Genomic DNA, 27,189 nt, shown 5'->3' with positions numbered 1-27,189 from the left:
TTAAAGAACTGTATGTTGTCTAACAACATTCAAGGTGGAAGAAATGATTGTTTAATTTGCTTCGTAACTTACCGTAATATGGCTATTTTGCAAAATAAAATGGTACTGGCTTTTTCCTCATTTTTTTTCAGATATTTTCCCCTCCCTTCTTACACCATGTTCCAGTCCTCAGCTGAGAGCGCAGGTGTAATCCTTTTGTATTTCCGCCAGAATCCAAACAAATGAGGTTCATATTAAACAGGCCTCCAATTTCTCTCTCTCGTTCAACATGGATAATGTTTGTCTCTCTTTTCTTCCTTAGTCATATATTCTCATCCAATTTTTCCCTCTTTTATTAATAATGTTCTTTATCCCACTGCAATGCTTTGACCTGGTCAGGCTTCCTCAGAACTAGGACTGGGATCATATTATATGGGATGTCATGGACTGCACTACCAGGTGTTTGTAACCTGGAATATAGCATGCTACTTGAGCCAGAACTACCATAATTGTGACTTATATTTTCTCATTTAAATTGATTTCTAATTTTCCCTCTTATTGCCTCCTGAAAGCTAATTCCACAAAATAGCTCCCCTTTTTCTAGCAGGACGGCTGGACCAGATCATTGGCTATTCCACAGTTTATAGCAATCTTAGTCTGCCTGGTAGTTCAAGGGGTGAGCTCATTGTGGGGAGCAGCCATCTAATGCCTAATGTTGCGATAAGATTCTTTCTAATTATGTTTCAGATGGATTGATTGATGAGGCCAAGATGCATAATCATTTTATATTATTGCACTGCTGCCTCAACACCTCAAGTTTTAAAATCATGCTATTGTGTAAGTGGTCACCATAGTGACAATTACCATTTCTTTTGCTCTACTTCAAGCAAAGCTGTTCTAGAAACGGAAACATCAAGATAATTTTTTTTCGATTCAACTTAATTCTTCTTTGTGAAAAGAAGTCTGGCAATTTGCAATGAGTGCTCTGCATTATGGGGACCAGTACAGCACTAATTAGGATAGTGAATTGGCCTGGCAGGATTGATGGCATTGTGCAAGGATTGGCAACATCGAAATGACAGCGTGCAAGCTCATTGACACTTTTTAAATATATCACGGTCACAGCAGTCATTCCAGATGAAAGACAGTTGATTTGTCAAGGCCCTCACGCTTAACGCTTTTCACACAGTAAATTTAAATTGACTACCCTTCACTTTTGTACAATGCGCTCAAAGGTTGTCCATTGCATCACTGGTTGTGTTTTTGAACTCCACAAAAGTAACCTTGAAATTTTTGGTTCATCCAAATCATCCCATTTTCTCCGGAATCTACTACCTTTCACCAGGGTCTGGTTTCCAACAGACCTTACTCAATGGAGCAAATGTAATCCCACAGAGGGAGGTTTTCAATGTCCTGCAGGGTTTCTCCCAGTCGGAAGAATAATTGCAGCTAAATGACATAAACATTAGTGATGCTGTGCTTCTGAGGGTCTGAATGGCTCTTCCTCTGAAGTCGAGGCTAAAAAGGGAACTCCCCTGCCTTCATGCCGCACCCGAGCAGAAATTCACTCCTGGAGAACAGAAGTTACCTCAGATGGCACCTGAACTCTGCCTGATATATAAAAAATTCCTGATTGCAAAAATGTATGCAGGCTGTCTGGTTGAAACAAAATACTGTTGCTTAACAACTGCTAGGGTTAAGGTAGTCTTGTAGCCCAGCATTGTTCTTGGGATTAAAAAAAATTGTCAGACTCGCTTAGTTTGCCTCAGTATGACACGAAGGGCCTGTTTCCACACTGTATGGTTCTATGATCTTCTATGAACAGGAGAGACTAAACATGCAGAGGTGTTGACACATCTCATCTATATGTATCTTGAAGGTTGAAAATGAGAGCCCTGCTTTAACATGCGAGTTTTATATTCCCAATGGCAAATTGTTTTGTAATTCAGAAGACGACACCGACTATCAAATTGGAAGTAGTCCTTTGAGGGTTAATAAAATCACAGTAATTGTGTACCGTAGTGACCCAGGAAAATAACGAAAGCAGAGAACGAGCAACAGAACTCATCAAGTTACCCATATACAATCATATTCGGATGCACGCTAAAACTAATCTGATCTATGTACATTAGAGTTAAACAAGGAGAAACTGCCTCAGAACTAACTATTGGAATCATTTTCAGGCATCCAGAGGTAAGTAACACTCATGTAGATGAGCTGATAAACCAAAATGTACACACAAAGTTTTGAATAATCAATTTACAAAGGATTATCAAAGCATGTAGGATACTTAAAGTAGGAGTAAGTATGAAGGAGAAAAGAAAATATTTTCATTGACATTTTGGCTGTTGAGAACATACATATTGTCATGCATTTTAAATGTCTTTTCAATTAGAGAGACAAGAATGTAATGATAGATGTCCGCAGAACAAGAAAGCTGAGAACTGAGACATACCTTTTGTGGCCACCCTGACGCAGTCAATTTTGGTTTCCTGTGTTAAATGAAAAGGGAAACTGTCATTTCTGGTGTATCAGCTAAAGCAAACATAACCTCATCACCAACTCTATTTAAAATCCATCGATAAGACTGACTTAGAGGAATAGTGACGTGTGTGGTAACATATTGGCAATAGCTCTTAACAAATTCAGCATGTACACCAGCTGTTGACAATTGGAATGAAATGTACTTGGCATTTTAGATAAATATTTCAGTTAACATTTATCTGAACTACCAGAGATATTAATTGGCACTTTAGCACCTCTTTGACCTCAAGTGATGTATAGAGAAAGGCTTAGCAACATATCTGACAGTGATTTAAAAAAATCAATGGCACTTTAGCTTGGCATTGGCACTGCTATGTGAAAAGGAAGCCATTACTTTGCATAGCAAAACACTTCCAGACTGCTATAAATAAGCACGGTTCATCAGAGGCAATTTTCACTCGCGATTCCTGCAGGATTTAGCAGGCAAGACATAAAGATAAATGTGATTTGCTTGAAAATAATTCATAAGATCTCCTTTATTAAAGTGAACCGACAATGTGACAGACAAGTACCAATTCTCCTTTTGAAGTATTTTCACAGATGTATGGACTGACATTTTGGGTTAGAGGGATATTACAGTGTTTACAACTGATTACTAAGGAAACATTAGGAACAGAAGTATGCAAGAACTAGAAAAGGTCATTGAGCATATTGTACTCCTCACTTCCAATCACACATACAATCTGCTTCAACATGAGCTTTACTCAACAATGTTATCTACAGACGTAGAAAATATTTTGTATTGCTCTTCCCTTTACTTCAAACATAATGGGAAAATAAATAAATAAATTCCCTGAATCTTCCTATATTTGCCTTTCAGAGCAACACATTTTCATGATCTCATGGTTTCAGAATTTGTCTTATTTCAGATGGAGCAAAGGGACAGGAGTGAACCATTCTGCCCAACCCCAATATTTAATGGGACCATAGATGATCATCTGAATACCACCGAGTAGATGGGACCATTTCACACTAACTCCTACTTTACTGAGTTTTATTTCTTCTCTCATAGGGAGGGGAATTCTCTATCCTAGAGGCTGGTGGAAGCTCAATCAATGAACATGAAACATCAATATATTCTGAATAAAATCGAGAACCGCGGAAACCTGAAACATAAATAGAAACTGCTGAAGAAAATCAACATGTCTGCTAGCATCAATAAATTCCTGGGTACGGGTGACATCAAGGGACACAGAGCTGGTATGGCAGAGTGCAATTATGGGAAATGATCGACCATGGTCTATCTGAATGGCGGGGTAGGCTCAATGGGCTGAATGGCCCACTCCATCCTATGTTAAATGGCCTACCCCTTATTCCGAGAATACGTCCCGTATTCAAACTCATCAGTCAGGGAAAACATCCTAACTATGTCCACTCTGTAAGAATTTTGTACGTTTTGTTGAAATTACCTTTCAATTCTTCGAACCTCCAGAGAATACAAGCCAAGTTTACTCAATCACACCACATATGGCAATCTCACAATACCAAGGATAAGTCTAGTGAAGCTCTGTTGCACTCCTTCTATGGCAAGTATATTGTTTCTCAGTGGATCCTGCCTCACTTACGTACATTATATTCCATCTGCCATGTTCTATGCTATGCAATTCCCTTGCAGCCCCCTTGCATTCTCCTCACAACTTTATTCCCACCTCTTTTTTTGTTGTAGAAACAAGGAAGATAGGAGTAGAAACAGGCCATTCAAAATGATCCTGCATTCAATATGATCATGGCTGATCATCAAGCTCAAAACCCGAATCCCATCATCTCCCCCTATCGTTTGATCCCTTTAGTCAAGCGAGCTATATCTTCTTCCTTTTTGGAAATATAACATTTTGGCCTCAACTACTTTGTGTGGCAGTAAATTCCACAGGCTTTTTTGGGTGAAGCGAATTTGTCTCAATCTCAATCCTAAAAAGTTAACCCGTTATGCTGAAACAATGATCCCTGGTTCTGGACATCCCCACCATCTAACCTGTCTAGTCCTGTTAAGATTTTATAGATCTCTATGAGATTGTCCCCGTCATCCTTCTCAACTCCAGTGAATACAATCCTAACTGACATTAGCCTTACCATCCAGGAATAATTTGGTAAACCTTCAGTGTACTCCCTCTATTGTATGAATATCCTTCCTCTGATAAGGAGGCCAAAAACACACACAATATTCCAAATATGACCTCACCAATGCCTGTATAAATGCAGTAAGATATCATATTCCTCTACTCCTGTGTCACAAGAAAACATTACAATTGTTGCCCACATCCAAATCATTGATATAGATTGTGGACAATTGTGAACACAGCACTGATCCTTCCAGAGCTTCACTGGTTACAGCCTGCCAACATGAGAATTATTTGTTTGCCCATGCATCCTGCTTTCAGTCCCTGAACCAATTCTTAGTCCACACTAAGATATTATACAATCAGTTATTCTTTTGCTCATGTGGGACCTTCTCAAAAGCCACATGCAAGTTCAAAAATATGCAGTGGTATGGGGGAATGTCACTAGACGAGCAAGACAGAGGTCCAGGTTAATGTACTGGGGGCAAGGGGCATGAATCTTACGGTGGCAGACAGTGAAAAACAATTTCACTTAAAACCTGGAATGAAAAGCTAGTCTACAGATGACTGTGTAACCATTATTGTTGTGAAAATCCATTTGGCTCACTAATGCCCTTTAGTCTCCAAGTTTGTATTTCTGCAAGATCCACTGTATCTTCTTCCGTAAAGACAGATGCAAGGTAATTGTTTCTTTATCTCTGCCATTCCCCTGTTCTCCATTCTGCCACATTTGTCCCAGCTGGCCTCTCCTTTTCACACGCTGAAAGATTTTACAGTCTTCCTTTACATTTATCGCCAGCTTGCATTCATATTCAATTTTCCATTTCTTTATCACTTTCTTGGTTCTTCTTTGCTGCAATCTAAATTGATATCATTTCTCCAGCCTGCCACTTTTTTTGGATTCCTTGTAAGCTATTTCATTCAATCTTTAACATCTTTTGTTAGCCCGCAGCTGATTCACCTTTCCCTTTGGCTGTTTGTGTCTTTGAAGAATGAATATCAGTTGTAAATTATGCTGTATTTGTTTGAATACTAGTTATTACCTGACTATTGTCAATTTTTTTGTGTATATTTTCTCATTCACCATCACTAGCATGACACTTATATCCTTGATTTCCTTTACTCAGATTTAAGGCTCTAGTTATATAATGAACTATATCACATTCAAACTTAATGTGGAATTTTATGATATGTTATGATCACTATTTCTCAATGTCCTTTTGCAGTAATGTTATTAATTCATCTTTTCTCATTACATATTATAAAGCTAAAATAGACAACCCCCAGCTGAGTCTTTAACACACAACTGCAGAAACTCCCTCATCTTGTGCAGGTTCCTCTTGCAAATAGAACCAGTTCCAAAATCTGGTGCTTTCCTTCCTACGCCAGCGCCCCAGCCATATACTCAATCACTCAATTCATCTATTCCTGAACTCTTGAGGTATTGGGATCTAGAATAATACTGGGATTAATGTCTGATCTCCTGATTTTTTTAGTCTCTTTTCCACCTCCCTGAAATCTTCTTTCTGTACTTCACCCCTCTTCCTATCAAAATCATTGATACAAATGTGGTCAATGACTCTTGGTTCTTCTTCCACCCCAAGAAGAATGCCCTGCAACTGCACTGTGACATCCTTGATCTGGTACCACAGAGATAGCATGTCATCCTGGAGTCACATCTACAGCGATAGAAATAGCTGTCTATTCTTGTCACTACTGAACTCCCTATCAGTACTGCTTTTCCAATCTTATTCCTCCCCTCCTGTGCAGCTGAGCCAGCCTTAGTGTCACTGGTTTGATCTGACTGCGCTCGTCTAGGGAGCCATTGCATTCATTAGTACCCAAACTAGAGAAATGACAAGTGGCCAGGATTACCTCAATAGACTCCAGCCTAACTTGCTTAGACTGTTTGGCAATCAGTCCTTTTTCATCTGCCACTGAGCTCCCAAACTGATGGTGCGGCCAACTCCCTCAATGTTCTATCCAAAGCTCACTGCTCTCATGTGGCAGTAGCTGCTGTTCAGGCTCCAAACCCCACAGTTCAGCTTCTATGACTGGTAACCCTTCCTCCACATGGCACTCACTCATACAGCTTTTGGCTTGGGTATTTTTTGGATATTGGAACCAGTAGTGAAAGAATTAATCAATAATAATCTGCGATACAACTAAGGCTAAGAAGTATTTATTGTAATTCTGCAGCTATAGTAATTCTTTTTAATAGTCAATGCCTTTAGGAGCTGGCAAGCCAACATTTACTCTATGTCATTAATTTCCTTTGAGAAATGGTTAGCTGCCCTCTTGAACCAAAACAGCCCACCTAGTGAGCTATTAGGTCAAACTGAATGGTTTGCTAGCTCCTTTCAAATGTAAGTTGAAATGCTGTTTGTCTGGAGTCACACGTAGGGCAGACCAGGTAAGAAGGCAGATTTTCTTCCTTAAAGAATATCTGTGAACTAGGTGGATTTTTAATGGCAATCTGGGAAAGGGGGTTTTATGATCTTCACTCTAATATTAGCTTTTTGTCTCAGATAATTTGCCCAAAGGTGGTGATGAACTTAATAAAGACAGGGTAAAATAGCTTACCCTGGCAACAAAGTAAGTTGACTTGAGGGAGTTGGGCTGCTGCCGCACAGCCTGAGGGACCTGGGCTCAATTCCAGCCTCAGGTGACTGTCTGTGAGGGGTTTGCACAATTTCTCCCCAAGTCTGGGTGGATGTCCTCCCAAAGTACAAAAATATGGAGGAAAGTTGGATTGACCAACCTAAATTGCCCATAGTGACCAGGGATCTGCTGGGTTATCCAATGGGAATGCAGAGTTACTGGGATACTGCAGTGGAGCGGGTCTGGATGAAGCTGGTCTTCAGAGGATTAGTGTGGACTTGATGGACTGACTAGTCTATGGATTCCATGAAGTAGAGGGATAACTGCTGGCCGCAATTTCTCACTTGCCCTGTTCACAAATACACATTTGAGAATCAGAGTCCTTTTTGTGTTTCAGTTATGGAGGATTGGAGGGAAAGACTATAAAATGAAAAAGATTGAGGAAATACAAAACATGTCAATAAGTATCTGCGGTAAAAATAAGACAATAAAGTGTGAAGCTGGATGAACACAGCAGGCCAAGCAGCATCTCAGGAGCACAAAAGCTTTTGTGCTCCTGAGATGCTGCTTGGCCTGCTGTGTTCATCCAGCTTCACACTTTATTATCTTGGATTCTCCAACATCTGCAGTTCCCATTATCTCTGCGGTAAAAATAAGACAGGTTAATATTAACAAGTCCCAGCCTTAAGAGAGGAACGTGCACATTAATGGAATGAGGTATAAAGAGGTGATTGTGGGTGAAACAGAATGAAAGAATGAAACAAGTACAAAGAATTGTCAGCACACAACAGATCATCTCAGAGAAGGAACAGGAAAAGAAAAAGAAATATTCAAGAAATGAACAGGGGAAATATATGACCATTGGGAGGCCTGACCAGGGCAAGAAATGGGTGAAATGGAAGCCACAGAATCAAGGCAGTGGGCCAGGTTTGAAATATAGAGAGAAAATCCATCAAAGTACAGCTTGACAATGCCGCAAAGGGGTTGAGCAAACAGACCCTGAGAATGGAGGCTCCTATCTCATCCAGCAGACTGTGCTAATGAAGGATATCTTCTCGATTCAGCAAAGCTTTATCCCTTCTGCCCCCAGAGCCAAACCACACCATTAGATAATCCTGCTGTGAAAATCAAAAGCTATAGCTGATGTTTGAAGTTACTGGTTAGTCCTCAGGTCAGATGTTATTGGGAGTACAGCAGGAAGATAATTGATCATAAAACCTATGATGCGCTTCACTCGGACAAGGCAGGGCGAAGCACAGAAGTGTGGGAGAATTGGAATTAAAATGAAAGATCAGGGGTGCTCTTGTGGACAAAACTATATCTGGAAAAGTAACTATCAACTTTGCAACATGGAGCAGAACACAACGGTGGATGCAGGTACTAGACCGAAGGAAGCAAAATCAGTCTAATGAAGAGTAACATTTTTGCGACTGTAGTAATTGCTGAGGATGAGATGTATTGGTAGATATCAGGCACTGAAAGTTTAGGAATCAGAGAAGGCTGAACCAGAGTGACTGAGGAAAAGAGAGATAAGAGCATGATATATTCAGTGATTGAAACAAACTACAGATTTTGGAAACAAAGAAAATGGTGGAACTTTTGACAGTAGTGAAAGGGACCTTGTCACTGAGAGGAGGTTGCTGAGAGGAGAGGCAGGATGTGTCCTCAAAAATGGAACAATTCAATCCAGCTACATATCATTTTGAAAAGCCAAAATGCTTTAGGTAATGAGCTACATTTAGAATTCAGTAACTATTATTCCAGTACCTGCAGAATCTTTAACTTTGAACTAATTAGGCAGATTATTTTGCCAAAGTAAAATAAAAAGGATGCGCAAAGAATCTTGTTCATGGCAAAATATTCAAAGGAACAGCAAGCTTCCTATTTTGCTGTAAGTAAGTTGGGCAAGCATTCCCAACTAACACTTGATACTCAATTAAAATATTGTAAAAGATCAGCATAGCTTTAAGGTGTAACAACAGCACACCAAAGGCCAAATTATAAATATGAATGAATATCATTCAGTAATTATCTCCTAAAGGTGAAAATAGTTATTTTCTTTCTATGTCTCTTCAGATTTGTTAAATGCTAATAGGCAATTGCCTTTACATTTAGGCTACTTTTTAAGGAATATTTATCATCCTTAAAGAAGCTAGAAATAAATGCACACTTAATTCAATGCAAGCTGCTTTACTTCAGTTTTTGCAAGTTTGTCCATTTTTAATTTCTTTTTCCTCTACCGGTCTTTTCCGATTCGGAGGATTGACTGGCATGCTTCACACTATGTTATCTCATCATCAATGTTCAATTTTATCTAGCAAAACACTCAAGGTGACTAATATCCTAGCTTTGGCAAATCTCTTCACTTCACTGAGTACTAACAGGAGGTCTGACGAATTAACTTTGTAGAATCGGGGCATTTCATTTTTCTACTTTGTGCTGAAGTTCATTTTAGTACTGAAAAGCAACTTCCCTGGACTGCCAGACCAATATCAATAGACAGTTGGAGAAAAAGAAAGGGTGGAGAATTTCAGTAACGAATGTTTGTTTAGCAAACTAACATGCTTTATTACCAGATTTCTGAAGAATTATTTCTCCAGTCATTAGATACGGACTTTGTTGGCAAGGACAACATTTCTTGCAATCCCTAATATCCCTTGAAAAGTTGGCGTTGAGTTGTTTTCTGGAAATGCTGTAATCCATCCAATGTAGTGCTTTTCTACAGGGATCTTCAGGCTTTTGAACCAGTGATGAAGGGACAATGACATAGGTTCAGGTCAAACCTGTTCCTGAGGTGTGTAATAATATCTCTGACAGGTTGATTAGAAAATATCCATAATATACAGGAGTAATTACTGACTTTATACTCCAGATGGCTCTCTGCTGTTTCAGTCAATGGTTGAGCTGGTTACTTCAATTTGACAATTTATCTTTACAATAATGGGCATTGCTGTTGCATGGTTAGCATTAAGTTCAACATAGACATAGCCACTGACAATCGGGTCATAACTTGCTATAGGAGGAACAAATGGGCAGGCGAATGGTTTTTCATCTTTATATAAAAGGTAACATCACATCGTCTTACCATTATTTTTAATCAACCTGCTCATTACAGACAGAGATAACTGGTGGTGGTTTAATCTGAGCGTTACCATGCCTCAGGCAAGAGGTGAGATTGGGAAGGACAATTCTTCATGCAAACCTCAGTTGATGCATTAATTGAATCCACACTGTTGGAGCCACGATGTATCACAAACCAGCTGGCTTGCCGACTCAGCTAAACTAAACCTTATTACTTATCATTTTTACATACAGTTTATGGATAAACATTGGTAATATTAGCTAATTTATGGAAACAAATGGATAAGCAAAAGTATATGAAGTAATACATTAAATCAAAAATAATCATTGATTGTTTTAAGGTTGTGCTTAATGGTTACAGCTATGGACACTTACCCCATTGGCTTTGCTAACTGCTTGGAAATAAATGCTGTAACTCTTATGAGGGAGTAGGGGAGCATTCCAGTAGCCACTGTATGTCTTGTTATCTCCAACAGTAAATGGTTGAGCTATTTGAAGAGCATCTGGTGGAAATTCAGCAGCAAAGTAATGAGGGGAGTCTGAAATTGAGGCATTTTGGTAGGTGATGGGGACAAAGTAGCAGTCCAGGACATCCGTGGCCTTCTTGCTTCGGCGTGGGCGTTCCTCTTCTACAATGACCTGATAGACACTGAAAATAAAGCAGAGAAAAAAGAAAACATGAACTAAAATGTTGACAAGATTAATTGACTGTAGCAAGAATTACTTCCTTCCACATTGGCAAATGTTCTTTTACACTATCTCATTTGACTGGCATTTCGACTCAGAGCTCCATGGTAAGAACTTGCGGCTGATTAAAATTAAAAATGTTACCTTTGAACTAGTTCCAAAGTTCAAGCAATTACACTTACCACAACAGAAGCATATACTTTTAATCAACCTGTTCAGGTGTATTATGGAGAAAGGCAGGACTTGAACCTGGGCCTTCTATCTAAACGTTAGGGTTACGACCAGTGTGCCACAAGAGACATACAATGTGCATCTAGCTGTATGGATCAGTTTACAGCTTTTAACTATTTAGAAAAAGTGCAATGAGAGTCAATTGTCTCAACCAAGACACAAGTCAAAATTGTACTATTCATTTTGAGAATAGCAACTGCACAAATGGAAATTTGTGGATTGATTTGACAAACGGATATTGAGCTCCCCTGCCCTAATTTCATGCTTTCTTTGCTGATAGTTGTTCACTACTGAAAGGTCTTCAAGATCCATTTTACATGTGCCACACAATAGAATGAAGTTGGAAATCAAGTAGAATAAGTGCAATCAATCAGGCTGAATGAAAGCTGAGAACATCTACCATCGATCATGTTTAAGACTCTCACCATTTTGTAGATGTTATAAAAATTAAAGATCAAAGATGTAGGACAATTATTTCTGTACATTATACAAAGCATTTTCAAAAAAATGCAACTGTAGAAATTTCTCTCTTCTGGAGGTACCATTTTCTTTTGCCATTAATGATTCAAAGATATGGAAAGTATGTTTTTCATCAGAATCGTAACACATGAGTGGCGAAGAGCTTTGAAACACAGTACAGAACCAGGATTAAGGAGACAGGAAAATAGCTAAAGGAACAGGGTTGTGAAAGACCAAGCAGAGGGGTGATAAAAATGACAAAAAAAGTTGATAGTGCAAGGGAAATGGGTCTAGCATGTGAGAATATAGTCATTTGACAGTAATCTGAGTATTACTGAAAAAAGATATATTTTGTTGAATCTTTTCATTTTTCTTTCAGAGAATGATAGAATCTTACTGTACAGAAGGAGGCTATTTGACCCATTATGTCTATACCAGTGTGGATTATTGAAACATCACATACATCCCAAACTGCCCCTCCCTGGACTAAATTCCAGGGATGCAGGAAGATGGTGGGATCTCCATTCTACAATAAATGGCACCTCCAAGACAGCATATTAAACTGCATTGTATAAAAAATCAGGGAAATAAATTCAATGCCAACATTAAAAGGTCAATCTAATAAGCAAGTACATTATTCACTGATGGGGAAAACACTGATTGAATATCTATTTATAGATGTGATTATTCACGCAGAGAGAAGCCATCAGCCAAATAGCAGAACAGGTTGAGTAATGTGAGTGAGGAGAGGATCTTCTTTCTTCACTATGCTCAAGTTGATGTTCTTTCTTCACTGTTAATTTAACCTCACCATTACATCTCTCTCTCAAAATCCCTGTCACGTGAGGAGTGTCTCTAAAGTGGACAATAATATAATGACGTAGACTGACACAATTTGGTTAATTAAGTGGGCGAAAAAATCGGGCAATTGAGTATAATTTCAGGAAATATAAAGCTTTTCTCTTTGTTACTTAGGAATGAAAAGCAGAGTATTGGTAAACTGGGGAATGACTACAGAATTCTGAGGTGCAGAATGATCTTGGTATACTATCATATGAGTCGCAATAAATTAGTACAGGAGTGAATAAGGTTATGGAATTATTATAAGAAAAATTGAGCATAAAAATAAGGATGTTGTGTCTCAGGTATGAATGGCATTTGTGAGACCACCGCTTGAAAATTGTACAGTTTTGGTCTCCTGACGAAAGGAAAAATGAAAATGCATTGGAAGAAGTTCAGAGAAAGGTTGCTATAATAATGGGAGAGCAACACCTCATTTTCCGCTTGGGAACCCTGCAGCCCTCACAACTCAATATTGAGTTCAATAACTTTAAGACTTGACCTCTCCCATGTCCTAGCCCCCAATCCCACACACCAGGAGATAGAAAGGACTGCAGGTGGTGGAAGTCAGGGTGAATAAAATGTGGAGCTGGATGAATAAAGCAGGTCAGACAGCATCTGAGGAGCAGGAAAGTTTCAGGTCTGGGCACTTCATCAGGAGTGGGGAGGAGGAAGAGATCTCAGAAATAATTAGAGAGAGGGTGGTAGGGCTGGAGGAAGGAGGTGAGATGGTGATAGGTGGATGCAGGTAGGGGGTTGTAAGGATTGATCAGTGGGAAGGGTAGAGCAGATAGGTGAGAAGGAAGATGAACAGGTTGCGTCAGGTCATGGAGACTGGATGAAAGGGAGGCCTGGACCTGGGATGAGGCCAGGGGCGAGGAGATTTTGAAGCTGATGAGCTCTACATTGAGGTAATTGGCTCCCGAGGTGAGTTATAAGATGTTGTTCCTCCACTTTATGTGTGGCCTCATTTTGGCTGTGGAGGAGGTCCAGGATGAGCATGTCGCCAATGGAGTGGGAGAGGGAGTTGAAATGACTGGCTACCATTTGGTGGTGTTGACTGGTGTCCTCTAAATGCACCAACATAGGGATTGCCTGCTTCAAAATTTCCCCACCCCTACTATTATTCAATGTCCCTTCCCCTCATCCCTGCCTACTTGACCTGATACAACCTGTCCATCTTCCTTCTTACCTATCTGCTCTACCCTCGCCACTGAGCAATCTCTACAAGCCCCTACCTGCATCCACCTGTCACGATCCCACCACTTCCCCTAGCCTCACAGCCCCTCCCCCCAATGTATTTCTGAGCTCCCTTACTGCTCCCCAGTCCTGAAGAAGGATCCAGGCCTGAAACATCAACATTCCTGCTCCTCAGATGCATCTGGCCTGCCGTGCTCATCCAGCTCCACATTCTATCAACCACACACCAGGCCTTATTATCACATAGTCTACCATTACACACTACCTATTGTTAGTCACTAACTGCCTCCATTAGCATCTATCCACCCTCCTAGGCAGATTGTTATCCACTCCTTTGACTGTCCAATTGTTCTTCTCTCTCTTTGAGCTGTATCTGCACCTATCATTTACTCCTTACCCTCTCCCCCACCCTATCTTCTGCATATAAACCAGAATTCCCTAGCTACCATTAGTTCTGAGGAAGGGTCACAGACCCAAAACGTTAACTCTGATTTGCTCGTCATAGATGCTGACAGGCCTGCTGAGCTTTTCCAGCAATTTCTGTTTTTGTTCCTGATTTCCAGCATCTGCAGTTCTTTTATTTTATTTACTATATTACTGGCCAGAATGAGCATGTCATGTTGTAAGGAAGGATTAGACAAACTTGACTCATTTTCACTGGAATTTAGAAAAGTGATTTGATTGAAGTTCATAAGATCCTGAATGCTCTTGATAAGGTGGAAATGGGAAGAATGCTTACTCCTTTGGGTTTGTTCAGAACTGGGGGAGATTAGTTCAAAATTAGTAGTCACCCTTTTAGCACAGAGAATAGACGACTTTCTTTCTCTCACAGGGATGCGTAATTTTGAAACTCTCTACCTCAGAAGGCACTGGAGATGGGGTCAATAAATATTTTTAAGTCGCAGGTAGATACTTATTAGGCAGAGAAATTTTACATTTTTGGGGTAGATGGGGCCTATGGAATTTGGAACACAAATAGATCAGTTATAGAGATAGTAGGAACTGCCAATGCTAGAGAATATGATATAACAAAGTATAGAGCTGAATAAACACAGCAGGCCAAGCAGCATCAGAGGAGGAGGAAAGCTGACATTTCAGGTCTAGATCCTTCTTCAGGAAAAAAGATTTTTTTTTTCCGAAGAAGTGTCCAGACCGGAAACGTCAGCTTTCCTCCTCCTCTGATGCTGCTTAGCCTGCTGTGTTCATCCAGCTCTACACCTTGTTATAATAGATCAGTCATGATCTTGTTGAAAGGCAAAGCAGGCTTGAAGGGCTGAATGGTCTACTCCTGCTTCTAATTCATAAATTCTCACTTAAACCGGCAGCGGTGAATTGGCAGACTATTTTACATCTCCTGTGATCTTTGTTTTCATTGGCTTTTGGGAGAGTTGTAAAGCAAGCTGTCGATTCACCTAAGTCCACCTCATTCTGTTGGCTGAAGTTGGAAGTAGACCTGTTGTCTCAACACAATGTCCCTAAGGTACAGGAGAAATTTGGTTATAGGACCCATTTACTCAGGGGTTTGACGCTGTCTAAATTCTGACAGGAAAATCATGAGGTTGCTCGGGGTTTCCTCAGGAAATTCGACCTTGATCTTTCCAACTTTTTTAAACTATGTGGAAACAATAAGAAACTGGCAGAAGGCATTTATGTTTGTTGGCAGCTCACTTCAAATGTCTCCCATCTTCCAGGTCGATATTAGCATAGCAAAAGTACATCCTGATTAAAAGAAAATGTTAATCAATTCATTTGTGTCAAAAGTGCCATCAAACCTTACAAAAAAACTACTTGCTAATCCTTATTGCTACAGTGTGAATAAGTATTGGTCTACAGTGATATATTAACAAGAATTAGTTTATTCCAATACATCACATTACAGCATGAACCAAAACGTGTCTTATAAGACATCATATTACCTTGCAGCGCAGTGATTTTCAGATTACCCCAATACAGACTCTTCTCTACACAGTCATGGCTACAGTGAGAACCAGACCACTGCATCTCAATGCACCATACTACAGTGTGACCCAGAACTCACGACACACATTATATTGCACTGTAGAGTTATCATCCCAAATGATTTATTACCAGGCAACTCTGAAACCAGAACTGATATCTGGGTTGAAAGACTGCACTTTGTTAGATTTTGGTTTTAATAAGATGGTCACTTCATTGAAGTGTCAGCATGTAATGTTGCAGATTTTGTTTTAACATTAAAATTGTAGTTTATTAAGAAGATTAAATGGAGGCAAATAAAATAAACCTGACTATTTGCTCATAATATTGTTCGGTACTCAAAAGCACTCCTTGTACACCACAACATTTTTTCTCAAACACCTTGATTATTTTGCTTAATTTGACTCCAACTCTCAGACTGCAAAATCTGTTTGCTTCTTCCTAGAGTTGTCATTTATCTGAGCTTGAATGTTCTCAGCTTTAGATAACCTCTTCAGGGTTTTATTCAAAGATGGCCAGTCTGGGGTAATCACAAACTCCTTAGTTTAAGGTAACCTAGCATTAACAAATCCAACAAGTCTCTGCCTTTCTCAGGAGCAAATTTTCACATGAAAAGTTCCACATAATTTCCCAAAGCTGGAAAAGATCTCTCTTTGTCTTTAAGCTATCAGACTTTCCCCTCATTTTACAAAGAAAAACATCCAATAAGGCCCAAAAGAAAACTTCAGGCGCAAGTGTTTTGCTTGTTACATCATTAGATCTCATAAGATCAATAAAAACCAAGTCCTCACAACCTTTTCAAAATAAATCACTATGATCACAGAAATACTAAAGTTAAGCATTGATTCCTTCAGACACAGAAAAAAATACTAACTCAAAATTCAAAATCTAAGATTAACACAAATGACATTTTTGTACATATAAATCACACAATCTATTTCACAATAGTGACAATAGGTTGACTCAGATCTGACACACCCTGATACACCAGACCACAGAATGAACCAGAACTGGTCTACTCTGACTTTCTAGGTTTGGCCTTTGATACACCATCCAGTAGTTGCAGTATAATGCCACTGGAAGGCCAAACAAATGGGCCAGAGACTCAGTCTCAAATCCCACCACGTTGGCTGGTGTAATTGAAATGGAATCTAAAAGTTGTCTCAGTAATGGTGACAGTGAAGCTATTATACGTCATAAAAATTCATCTAGTTCACAAATGCCCTTTAGGGAAGAAAGTATGTCATCCTTACTTGGTCTGGCTTCCATATCATTCCAGAGACACAGTGATGCAGTTGACACCTAACTGCACTCTGAAATGGCCCGAATGTGATCAAAGGTAGTTAGGGATGGCCAGTGAATGCTGGTATTGTCAGTGATGCTCACATCTAACCAAAGAATATTTTTAAAAAATTATACAGAAATGTCTCAGAGGCAAAAGTCAAAAATTTGAAATAATAATGTAAGGTTTGCAGAATATGCATTTCTGACAACGAAATATTACATTTTATAGCTTCATAACACTAATTAATGTTCATGCTATTTCCAATCAGTAACCAGTCCATACGACATACAATTTCCCACAATGATGTGCACTTCTTAATGTTGTGGAATGTCTCTTTGAAGAATAATACGAGGGCACCGCATGAGACAGTTCATTTGGAAACAACACTTATCAGCTTTTTATTACAATAGACAAATACCTATTGAAGTAATTTGCTGCATTTGGTAAATTTAATCACTATTCAGATCTCATATCTGATTTCTGTCTAATAATTTAAATGTATAAAGGCAAAGATCTCATCTTTTGTTTGTATTAAACAGGAAAACTGATTAGCATAAAATCTGTGTGGACTTTCTGGAGAAGGCAGAAACTTATTTGGCTTGTGAGACCATACCTTGTTTTGTTTTGGCTTTAACAAGATGGTTCTTTACTGAAACATATGCTTGTAATGATGTGGAGATCACTGGCTAGGCCAGCATTTATTGCCCATCTCTAATGCCCACAGAGCAGTTAAGAGTCAACCACATCGCTGTGGAACAAAAACAAAGTTGCTGGAAAAGCTCAGCAGGTCTGGCAGCATCTGTGAAGAAAAAAATCAAAGTTAACATTTCAGGTTTGCACATTGCTGTGGGTATAGATTTACACGTAGGCCAGCTCAGGTAAGAACAACAGATTTCACCCTCTGAAGGACATTAGTGAGCCAGACAATTGATAGTGTTTCTATGTGAACATTAGGCTAGCTCTCATTCCAATTCTTTTCTTGAACTCAAATTCTATTACCTGACAGGGTGGGATTTGAACCCATGTCCCCAGAACATTAGTTTGGGCTTTGGATTGCTAGTTCAATGATATTATCACCACGCTACCATATGCCTAAATGTGATATTATTATGTTCACACTTTGCAAGATGCCTTTACCACGAAAACCATTCCCAATACATTAAAGAAACTTGTGTCTTTTCCTACTTGAGCTGTATTCCACCACTTGGTAAAGAAATTAAAACTGCCATATAACTAATATGTTTGTTACATTCTTCATTAATCTTAGTATTTATATATACACACCTTCACTATATTTTTAAGGAGGCAGTTAGCTCAGTTGGCTGTATGGCTGGTTCGCATTGCAGAACGATGCCAATAGCAACACAGTGGCTCAGTGGTTAGCACTACAGCCTCACAGCACCGGGGTCTTGGGTTCAACTCCACCCATTGGGTGACTGTCTGTGTGGAATTTGCACATTCTCCAAATATCTCATTAACTTAATTGGGTTTTTCAAAGAAGTAATAAAGAGGACTGATGAGGGCAGGGTGGTGGATGAGACCTATATGGACTTCAGGAAGGCATTCAGCAAGGTTCCTCATGGTAGCCTGGTCAGGAAGGCTAGATCACCTGGAATAGAGGGATAACTAGCCATTTGGATACAGAACTGGCTCAAAGTGGTGATGAAGGGTTGCTTTTCACAGGAGGCCTGTGACCAACGGTGTTCCACAAAAATTGGTGCTGAGTCCACTGCTTTTGCCATTTATGTGAATGAATTTGGATATGAACATGGACGATATGGTTAATAAGTTTGCAATTGTCACTAAAATTGAAGGGATAGTCGACAGCAAAGAAGGTTATCTCAAAGTACAACTGGGTCTTGAATAGATGGGCCGATGGACTAAGGGGTAGCAGGTAGAGTTTAATTTAGATAAATGTTACGTGCTGCAGTTTGGAAAGGCAAATTGAGTCAGGATTTATACACTTAATGGCAATGTCTTGGGGAGTGTTGCTGAACAAAGAGTCCTCAGAGTGTAGGTTCATAGTTCCTTGAAAGAGGAGTCACAGGTGGACAGGGTAGTGAAGAAGGCATTTGATATGCTTTGTCATTAATGGACTGCACATTGAGTATAGGACTTGGGAGGCCACGTTGTGGCTGTACAAGATTGGCTAGGCAACTTTTGGAATACTGCGTGCAATTCTGGTCTCCCTACTACAGGAAGGATGTTGTGGAACTTGAAAGGATTTAGAAAAGGTTGACAAGGATGTTGCCGGGGTTGGACAGTTTCAGCTATAGTGAGAGGCTGAATAGACTGGGGCATTTTTCCCTGGTGTGTCAGAGTCTCGGGGTGACCTTGTAGAGGTTTATAAAATCATGACAGGCATAGATAGGGTATATAGACTAGGCCTTTTCCCCAGGTGGGGGAGTCCAAAACTAGATGGCATAGGTTTAAGGTGAGAGGGGAAAGATTTAAAAGGGATCTAAGGGGCAACTTCTTCACACAGAGGGTGGTGCATGTATGGAATGAGTTGCCAGATGAAGTGGTGGAGGTTGGTACAAGCATTTAAAAGGCATCTGGATGGGTATATAAATAAGAAGGGTTTAGAGGGATATGGGTCAAATGCTGGCAAATGGGACCAGATTTATTTAGAATATCTGGTGGGCATGGACGCGTTGGAACGAAAGGTCTGTTCCCTGCTGTATATCTCTATGACCCTATGTCTACCTGGGTTCTCTCCATAATCCAAGGATGTGGGGGTTAGGTGAATTGGCCATTGTAAATTGCCCCATAGTGGCCAGGGATATGCAGACTAGGTGTATTAGCCACGGGAAGTGCAGGGATAGGGTAGGGGAGTGTGTCTGGGTGGGATGATCTTTGGAGGGTTCGTGTAGACTCAATGAGAGGAATGGTCTGTTTCCACATTGTAGAGATTCTATCCCTGCATGGATTCTATTCTCACACCAGCCGAACACTCTCTTTCTTGATGTCTCCCCTTGCCTGAGATATGGTAACCTTCAAATTAATCCAGTACCAGTCATTACTCTGTAATGAGAGAGCAGCCCTGTGGTTCAGAATTAACTTGACTTAAACCTTTAATACCTTAGCATTATGATTAATAGTTCAAAGAAAAATCTGTCAGGTACACTTCGCTGTTCTACAGTGCTACTCGTAGGGCTTCCACTGACTCGTCATTCTTCCTGAAAACCCTCCTTTCTAACATCATCTATTTCAAATAGTCCAAAGTATGGCCTTGGTGATAGCTGTTGCTGCGGTTTCTTGTACTTTCCAAAAGAGGCATCATCCAAACTAAGTTAGACCGATGAAATAAATACTGTGGTGACAATAGCAGGACCGAAGCTAGGAACATTTATTAACTCACCTGTCCAACATCTACATGGCACAAATACACAACAACATGCCTCGATGATTGCAGCTTCAAAAACACTCAAGAGGTTTGACACCATCCAGGACAAGGTAACCCTGCATGGATGGCGTCAACTTCCACTCCCTTCACCACCGATATTTGGTAGCAGAAATGTGTAGTGTCTACAAGGTGTGCTGCAGCAACTCACCAAGACTCCTTCAGCAGCACTTTCCAAACCCATGGCCTCTCGTACATAGAATGACAAGGGCAGCCTATCATCCTGACTCGGCACAATGAAGCCATCCCTTTACTGTCACTGGATCAAAATCTTGCAACTCCCTTTCTAACAACACTGCGCACATCCCTAAATGATACCGAATACAGCGGTTCGCTGAAACAGTTCCCCACCAGCTTCTCCAGGGCAATTTGGATATGGGCAATAAATGCTGGTTTATACAATGACACCCCCATTGTTTGAATAACTAAAAAAGGAATGGGTGAGGGCATGGTGGCCTAAAGGAAATCACAGTTGTACTTGTCCTTTTGCAATATTTTCATGTCATTTCTCTTTTAAAATAACAAAAGTAGAATTTATGATACTATAATAAAACCCGACACCTACACATCTTGCACATTGATTGGATATTATGTAGAAAGACTGAGCTAAATGGTTTCTATTTTTATTTGACCTGTTCAATGTTTTACAGCATTTTTTAAAAAAAATCAAATTTCTTGCATTCGTGGTATTTTGCTCTTAGTTTCTATTCGTGCCACTTCTTACGCTCTTTGCATGCAAAGTTTTTATCATCTCATGGAAAAAGTAATGAATAAAGTAAACATGGAACAGATCACTGTTCACGCTGCCGAGCCTTCTTTGACAGCACCTCCCAAATCTGTAACTTTCACCATCCAGAAGGACAAAGACAGCCGATGCCTGAGAACAGTACAATCTGTAAGTTTGCCTCTGATGTGGAGTGACGTCTCCATTGAGTCAAAATCTTGGAACTCCCCACCCTAACAGCACCATAGATGTCCTTACACCAGAGATATAGCAGTGGTTCACGTAAGTGGCTCAGCAATTTTCAAGAGAAGTTAGATATGGGCAATAATATTTACATCTCACCAAAGGAAAAACGGTGCAATCAAGAGACTGGAAGAATTTCATTACATACATGCAGAGGAGTCACCACTTAAGGCAGCAGACATACTTTGTTTATGAGATAACTCAGTCCAAGTTTAACTGACAAACTGACTTCAAGTGGTCCGACGTTAAAAGCTATAAAGCACCGACATAGCAGCAAAATACGAGCAAGTTAAGATTAATAACTGTGGATCTGTATTGATGTCAGTTCATCTTCTCTGACTTGTTAAATTTACTTCCCCTTTTTTTTTAGCAGATTCTCTGATGACATGATCCACAGTCACTGAGTACAAAGTCTGATGTGACCCTGGGAGCTTCGGACTGCACAGCTTCGGGGCTCACTACTGGGCAGGTTCTCTTGTAAGAGAAAAGACTACAGTCATAAGGATCACAGATCCATTTGACATAAACAGTGTCACATGAATAAATAACTGAGTGGTTAAGTGGTATTGTTCTAAGTGATGCAAGTCAAAATCCAGAAGCTCACAACAATTCCTCTCAAAAAGACAACTGTTTGGAAAGCTTTTGAAATCTATCAAAAAACTCCAACTGTGATTTGAAGAAAAGAATTTTTAGAATTGCAAATGTTATTGCAAACTGGAAATCTTCCAGCATGATATTTCAGTTGAACTTCAGCATTTCTAACAGTGGTTTAATGAGTGTGCATTAATTTTCGGTTTGATCTGTAAATCAAGTCATATTCTCCTTGAGCTGGCTGAACCTTTTAAACTACATTAACAGTCATCTCTCTTTGCCATTCAATGACCTCAACATGACCCTGCTTCCAAATGCAATGCTCAAATCTTAACTGACATTTGAAACTGCCCAATTGTTTCAGTGTTGAGTCCACCAACTGACCTTGTTCCTCGTGCACTTGAATTCTAGGCAAAAAAAAAGCTTGCATTTCTATCAGATTGTTTTGCATCATCAAAATATTGGGAAGATGCTTAAATAATGGTATACACGATCAGAAATGAGTTGACTGCAACTGGCTGGGGGTGGGGGTGGGGGTGGTGGTGGGAGAGCACAGTGTTGAGCCAACTTGAGCAGCTGAAACACTAGCTCATGGCTTCAGTTGATTCCTGAAGAGGCAATCAAAGGGAATGGACTGCTATATAAAAAGATTGGCAGTGTCCCGAGCCTGTATTCCTCCCAACTGCGCAGTCAGGTGAGTATTTTTCTTCTTCCTAGAGGCTTCCCTGTCTGCAATCCCTCTGAGGTCCTGGGATGGAGCCATTTTGCATGCATCATGAGCAGTGTTCAGGGTGATATAGCTTTAGGTTTGGATCCTAAGCAGAGATTAGATTCCTTATTAGTGTACCAAAGGGTATTACTACCTTTAGAAGACCAGTGGAGGTGCCTCTACAGTCATTGGAAATCTTTTTTACACAGTAAGTGGTTTTGATCTTGAATGCTCTGCCTTAGGATGTGCTGGGCATTAATTCAATTACGGTGTTCAAAGAAAATTGGACATTTATCTGAGGAGAAAAATAATTCAAGTCCACAGGGAAATAATGATGTAGTAGGACTAGGTGTTCTTAAATTTAGCTGGAATGGACACAGTGGTTCAAACAGCCTCTTTCTAGACCGTAATGACCGTTTGGCTGCTCATGCGCAACGATGAGAGTTAAAAGACCGAGAGCAAAATTTCATATGTTGTATTATTGGAGCTTCCAGCATTTAAATAGGATTTTCTTTCACTTCACTGAATGAAGCGCATGATTTGTACTTACATATGCGCATCTACACCATGCAAAGTGATCTAAACCCAATGAACATAATACAAGCAAGTGGAGAAGCAATTTCCAAATACAAAATTCGACAAATACCAATTAAATTGGGGGGTCTCATGGTGCAGCAGTCGTGTCTCTAAGCCTGGGTCAGAAAGTTTGGATTCAAATCTCACTTCAGGATGTGATGGTCATAGAAGCACAGCAGGACGTGCCCAAACAGATTACTGCCTTAAAATAAATTAGTCATTAAGTTAATCAGGATGTTTCACTAGTGGTGGCAGGTGAGGAAAGTTAACACTGATAAAAGTGCAGAAGTAATGATAATCTTTCATTGAACACTGATAGACCTACAAGCCGGTAGAAAATCAAACAAAATAAGCCCACCGCCCTGATAATTACATTGGCTCATGTTAATCATGGACGTTGTTGCATTGTCCATTGAGTTCCTCTTCCTATCTGATAGCTCCACCTAGCCCCGGTGGACTGCAATGTTTCAGGAAGGCAGTTCACTACCACCTTTAATAAGGGACAGGCCAGGGTGGACAATAAATGCTGGTCCAGCCAGACAAGCCCAGGTCCCACAATCAGGTGGAAAAAGTGCAGTGAAGCAAAACATGCATCAAGTAAAATCTATGAGGATTGTTTCTCAGCCACCCCACAAAAAGAAACGTTTGTTTGGAAATGGATAATCTAGAGCTGAACATTAGCCAATGGTTGGGGGCGGAAGTAGAAATTTTAGAATGTTAAGAAGAGGAAATTATATGAAGACTGCTAGAATTCTGATCAACTATTTTTCAGCCATCAAGGTGGTAAGTTAATCGATAATATAAAAGAAAATCCCTATTTAATTCCACGTTTTCAAATCCTTCCAGGGCCTTGTATTCCCTATTTTTGTAATCTCCACAAGCCACCAATTTGCCAAAACCCACCCATCACACTTACTGCATTCTGATATGTTAGTTTTATTCATTCAAGGGGTATAGGTGTCACTGGCCAGGTGAGCATTTATTGCACTTTCCTAATTGCCCTGAGGACAGTTAATAGTCAACTACATTGCTGTGGGTCTGGAATCACATGTAAGTAAGCACTGGAGTATCATTCCCAAAATAGCATGAATGAACCAGATGGATATTTCCCCAACAATTAACAATAGTTTCATGGTCATGATTTAATTCATAATTCCAGGCTTCCATTGAATTCAAATTACACCATTTGCCCTGGCAAGTTTCAAACCTAAGTTGCCAGAACATCACCTGATTTCTCATTTAATATTGCAGTGATGTTACCACCAGCTTCTCACCTCCCTGTTTCAACTACCTTGTTTTAATTGCTTCTCAATTAATAACCACACCTTCACTTGCCTAAGCCACGAACATTGAAATTCCCTCCCAACTCCTTTCCATCTCCTTATCCCAATTAGTCTTCTAAATACACACCTTAAAACCTGCAATTCTGCTCTATATTGCGCTTTAAGGCCAACACCTGCACATTGAGATAGCAGTCTGGAATGTCTCAGTCTATGGATGTCTTCTCATATGCTGTTGCTGAGGCTGCTTGCTCCTTATTACTAAGCAAGGCTGTTCAACCCCCTCATATACTGTAATATATGCTTATTCTGAACTGCTGTCATCTCTCCTCCTGCTGTCGGAGATAAATTACATGATGAATTACATGACTGTCATTGTAGTTCACTCTTTGACCAACCTAACATCTCCTAATACTTAATGCCCGCTTGTGTTGCTCAGTGTCATACTTTATTTTATAATGACACTGTGAAGCACTTTGAGACTTTACATTAAGAATATTATATAAACGAAGAACATTATATAAATGTAGCAGTTGTTGTTGGATGAAAGGCTTTTTCTTATTCCACGTCTTCTGATATCCTTAAATATCAACTAAGGAGTTCACTAATGATAAAAAATATTCGAAATGTATCAAAATAGAGAACGTTAAGATTTAAATCTCTGAAGCACTTGCATAATCTTATCTCTTTACTTTCAGTTTAAATTGAAGTCAGTAATATATTTAGCTTTGAGCTCCTTTAAAGCATCTGTCTGAAAGCCCCAAGGACTGACAACCTGATGCACAGCATGTGCCCTTATTGTAGATCAAAGAGGAAAAGATGTCCATCTACAGTCACTATGAATAAGTTGGCTGCAAGAATTTTGGCATGTTTAGGAGTGTTTTCGTCCACTTTCAGAAATAGTGCTTTAGTTTCCCCACACTTGGAAAGAAAATGTATTGTTTCTGCTTTAAACATAGGAGATTAAACTGAAAGGTGTGGGCTGGCTCAATCTATTCATTTTCACCAGATAGTTACTTATCCTTGAAAAACATGGAACAAAGTACTATTCATCAAAATTTTGGTCAGTATTTGTACTATGCTAAAAATTTGAATCCAACTTGCTTCCAACTTCCAAGTGGAAACATGGATTAAAGACGATGCTTAGAATTCAGTATCCTACATCCCACATTCCAGCTCTTGTTTGAGGACTGCCCATGCATCATCGCATAGAATTATGATATCCCAAATTTTAAGATATCAGATCATGAACTGGACATCCATATTTACCTCTTGAAATTTTAGAATGAATGCTTTACGAAACAAAAGACATTACCTACAGCAGAAACAATGTGTTTTCAAGAAACAGTGACAGCAAGTCTACTGTCAGAGAGAGGTCACATGACTCAATTTGGCAATGTTACAAGATACCAGAGTTGAACACAGAGAGACAATGTGCCTGAAGCAACTATATGCCAAGCAGCATCAGAGGAGCAGGAAGGCTGACGTTTCAGGCCTAGACCCTTCTGCAGATTTCTGAATGGATGGGTGAACTGATTCCATTCCTTTGTCCCACTCCTCCAATGGTCCTAGCAAAGATTGAATTTGAAAACTGAGGTAAAATTGTCAATTTCATATGTATGCGTATTAATTCAGAAAAAAATGTGACTGTTCACAAATCATTCCAAATGTAGTCTACAGTCAAAATCACTTTTCTGAAGAAGAGTCTAGGCCCAAAACGCCAGCCTTCCTGCTCCTCTAATGCTGCTTGGCCTGCTATGTTCCTCCAGCTCTACACCTTGTTATCTCAGATTCTCCAGTATCTGCAGTTCTTACTATCTCTGCAACTATATGTTTCCTCCTCTAAATTTTTTTTCTGAAACCCCACTCAACAATCTGTGAGTAGTAAATCCACTGGAAGACCTCATCATCACAAGTGGACAGTCTCTAAGACAGAATCCAACATACCATTCATCAAATTTTTCATCAGCATTTGCAGTAAGCTGAGAATCTGACTGCAACTTGCTCTAGTGTCGAGTGGAAATATGAATTTAAGACCATGTTTGAAATTAAGTGTACTATATCCTACACGACAGCCTCTGTTTTATTTGTGTGCCATTTATCTTCCTATGAAGTTGTCATATCCAAAATTGTAATGCTTGATGTTATTGATGGACAGACCAATACTTTACCCAGAAAAATCAAATCAGCCAGCGTATTTGTTCTAGGAAGAAATCCCAGTGACAACATCTTGATTGAAAAGTGATTTTGACTGTAGACTACACTTGGAATGATTTGTGAACAGTCACATTTTTTTCTGAATTAATACGCATACATATGAAATTGACAATTTTACCTCAGTTTTCAAATTCAATCTTTGCTAGGACCATTGGAGGAGTGGGACAAAGGAATGGAATCAGTTCACCCATCCTAACTGGATTGTAACAATCTGATGAAATGAAAGCAAACATCTCCATACTGTGATACATTTTTATTGAGCATCCCATAAGACATTTTGCTATTAATTAAATTCTATAGACGTCAATATACATGAAATATTCTGAACAAAGAATTTTCATGGTCACCTTTGGCTCATTGAGGCAACTACAAATTCAATGCACATAGTATGTACTAAATCAAAAATGTCACTGCATTTTGACATTTAGCAAATATTCCTGTAAATGAAAATGGTTTACTGTTTAACATTACAACAGCGTAAGAGCCCAGTTTTGCTCATTGAAGCCTTGTTTAAAAAAAAACTTGT

The 27,189-nt window shown here is 39.6% G+C and overlaps 1 protein-coding gene across 3 annotated transcripts in view; it reads right to left on the bottom strand.

The window, feature by feature from the left end:
- The window catches only part of LOC125451651 (receptor-type tyrosine-protein phosphatase mu-like), an 820,886-nt gene that overhangs the window by 236,553 nt on the left and 557,144 nt on the right, over positions 1-27,189 (bottom strand). For all 3 annotated transcript variants that reach the window (XM_059646218.1, XM_059646219.1, XM_059646220.1), the window contains exons 12-13: positions 10,638-10,911; positions 2,435-2,471 (exon numbers count right to left, since the gene is read on the bottom strand). In XM_059646218.1, the coding sequence (XP_059502201.1) occupies positions 2,435-2,471; positions 10,638-10,911 (311 nt within the window). The remainder of the gene's footprint in view (positions 1-2,434; positions 2,472-10,637; positions 10,912-27,189) is intronic.

The sequence above is a fragment of the Stegostoma tigrinum genome, chromosome 5 (assembly GCF_030684315.1).
Source record: "Stegostoma tigrinum isolate sSteTig4 chromosome 5, sSteTig4.hap1, whole genome shotgun sequence".
Taxonomy (NCBI): Eukaryota; Metazoa; Chordata; class Chondrichthyes; order Orectolobiformes; family Stegostomatidae; genus Stegostoma; species Stegostoma tigrinum.
Note: the sequence above shows the minus strand (reverse complement) of the source record. Positions and strands in the feature narration are given on the sequence as shown.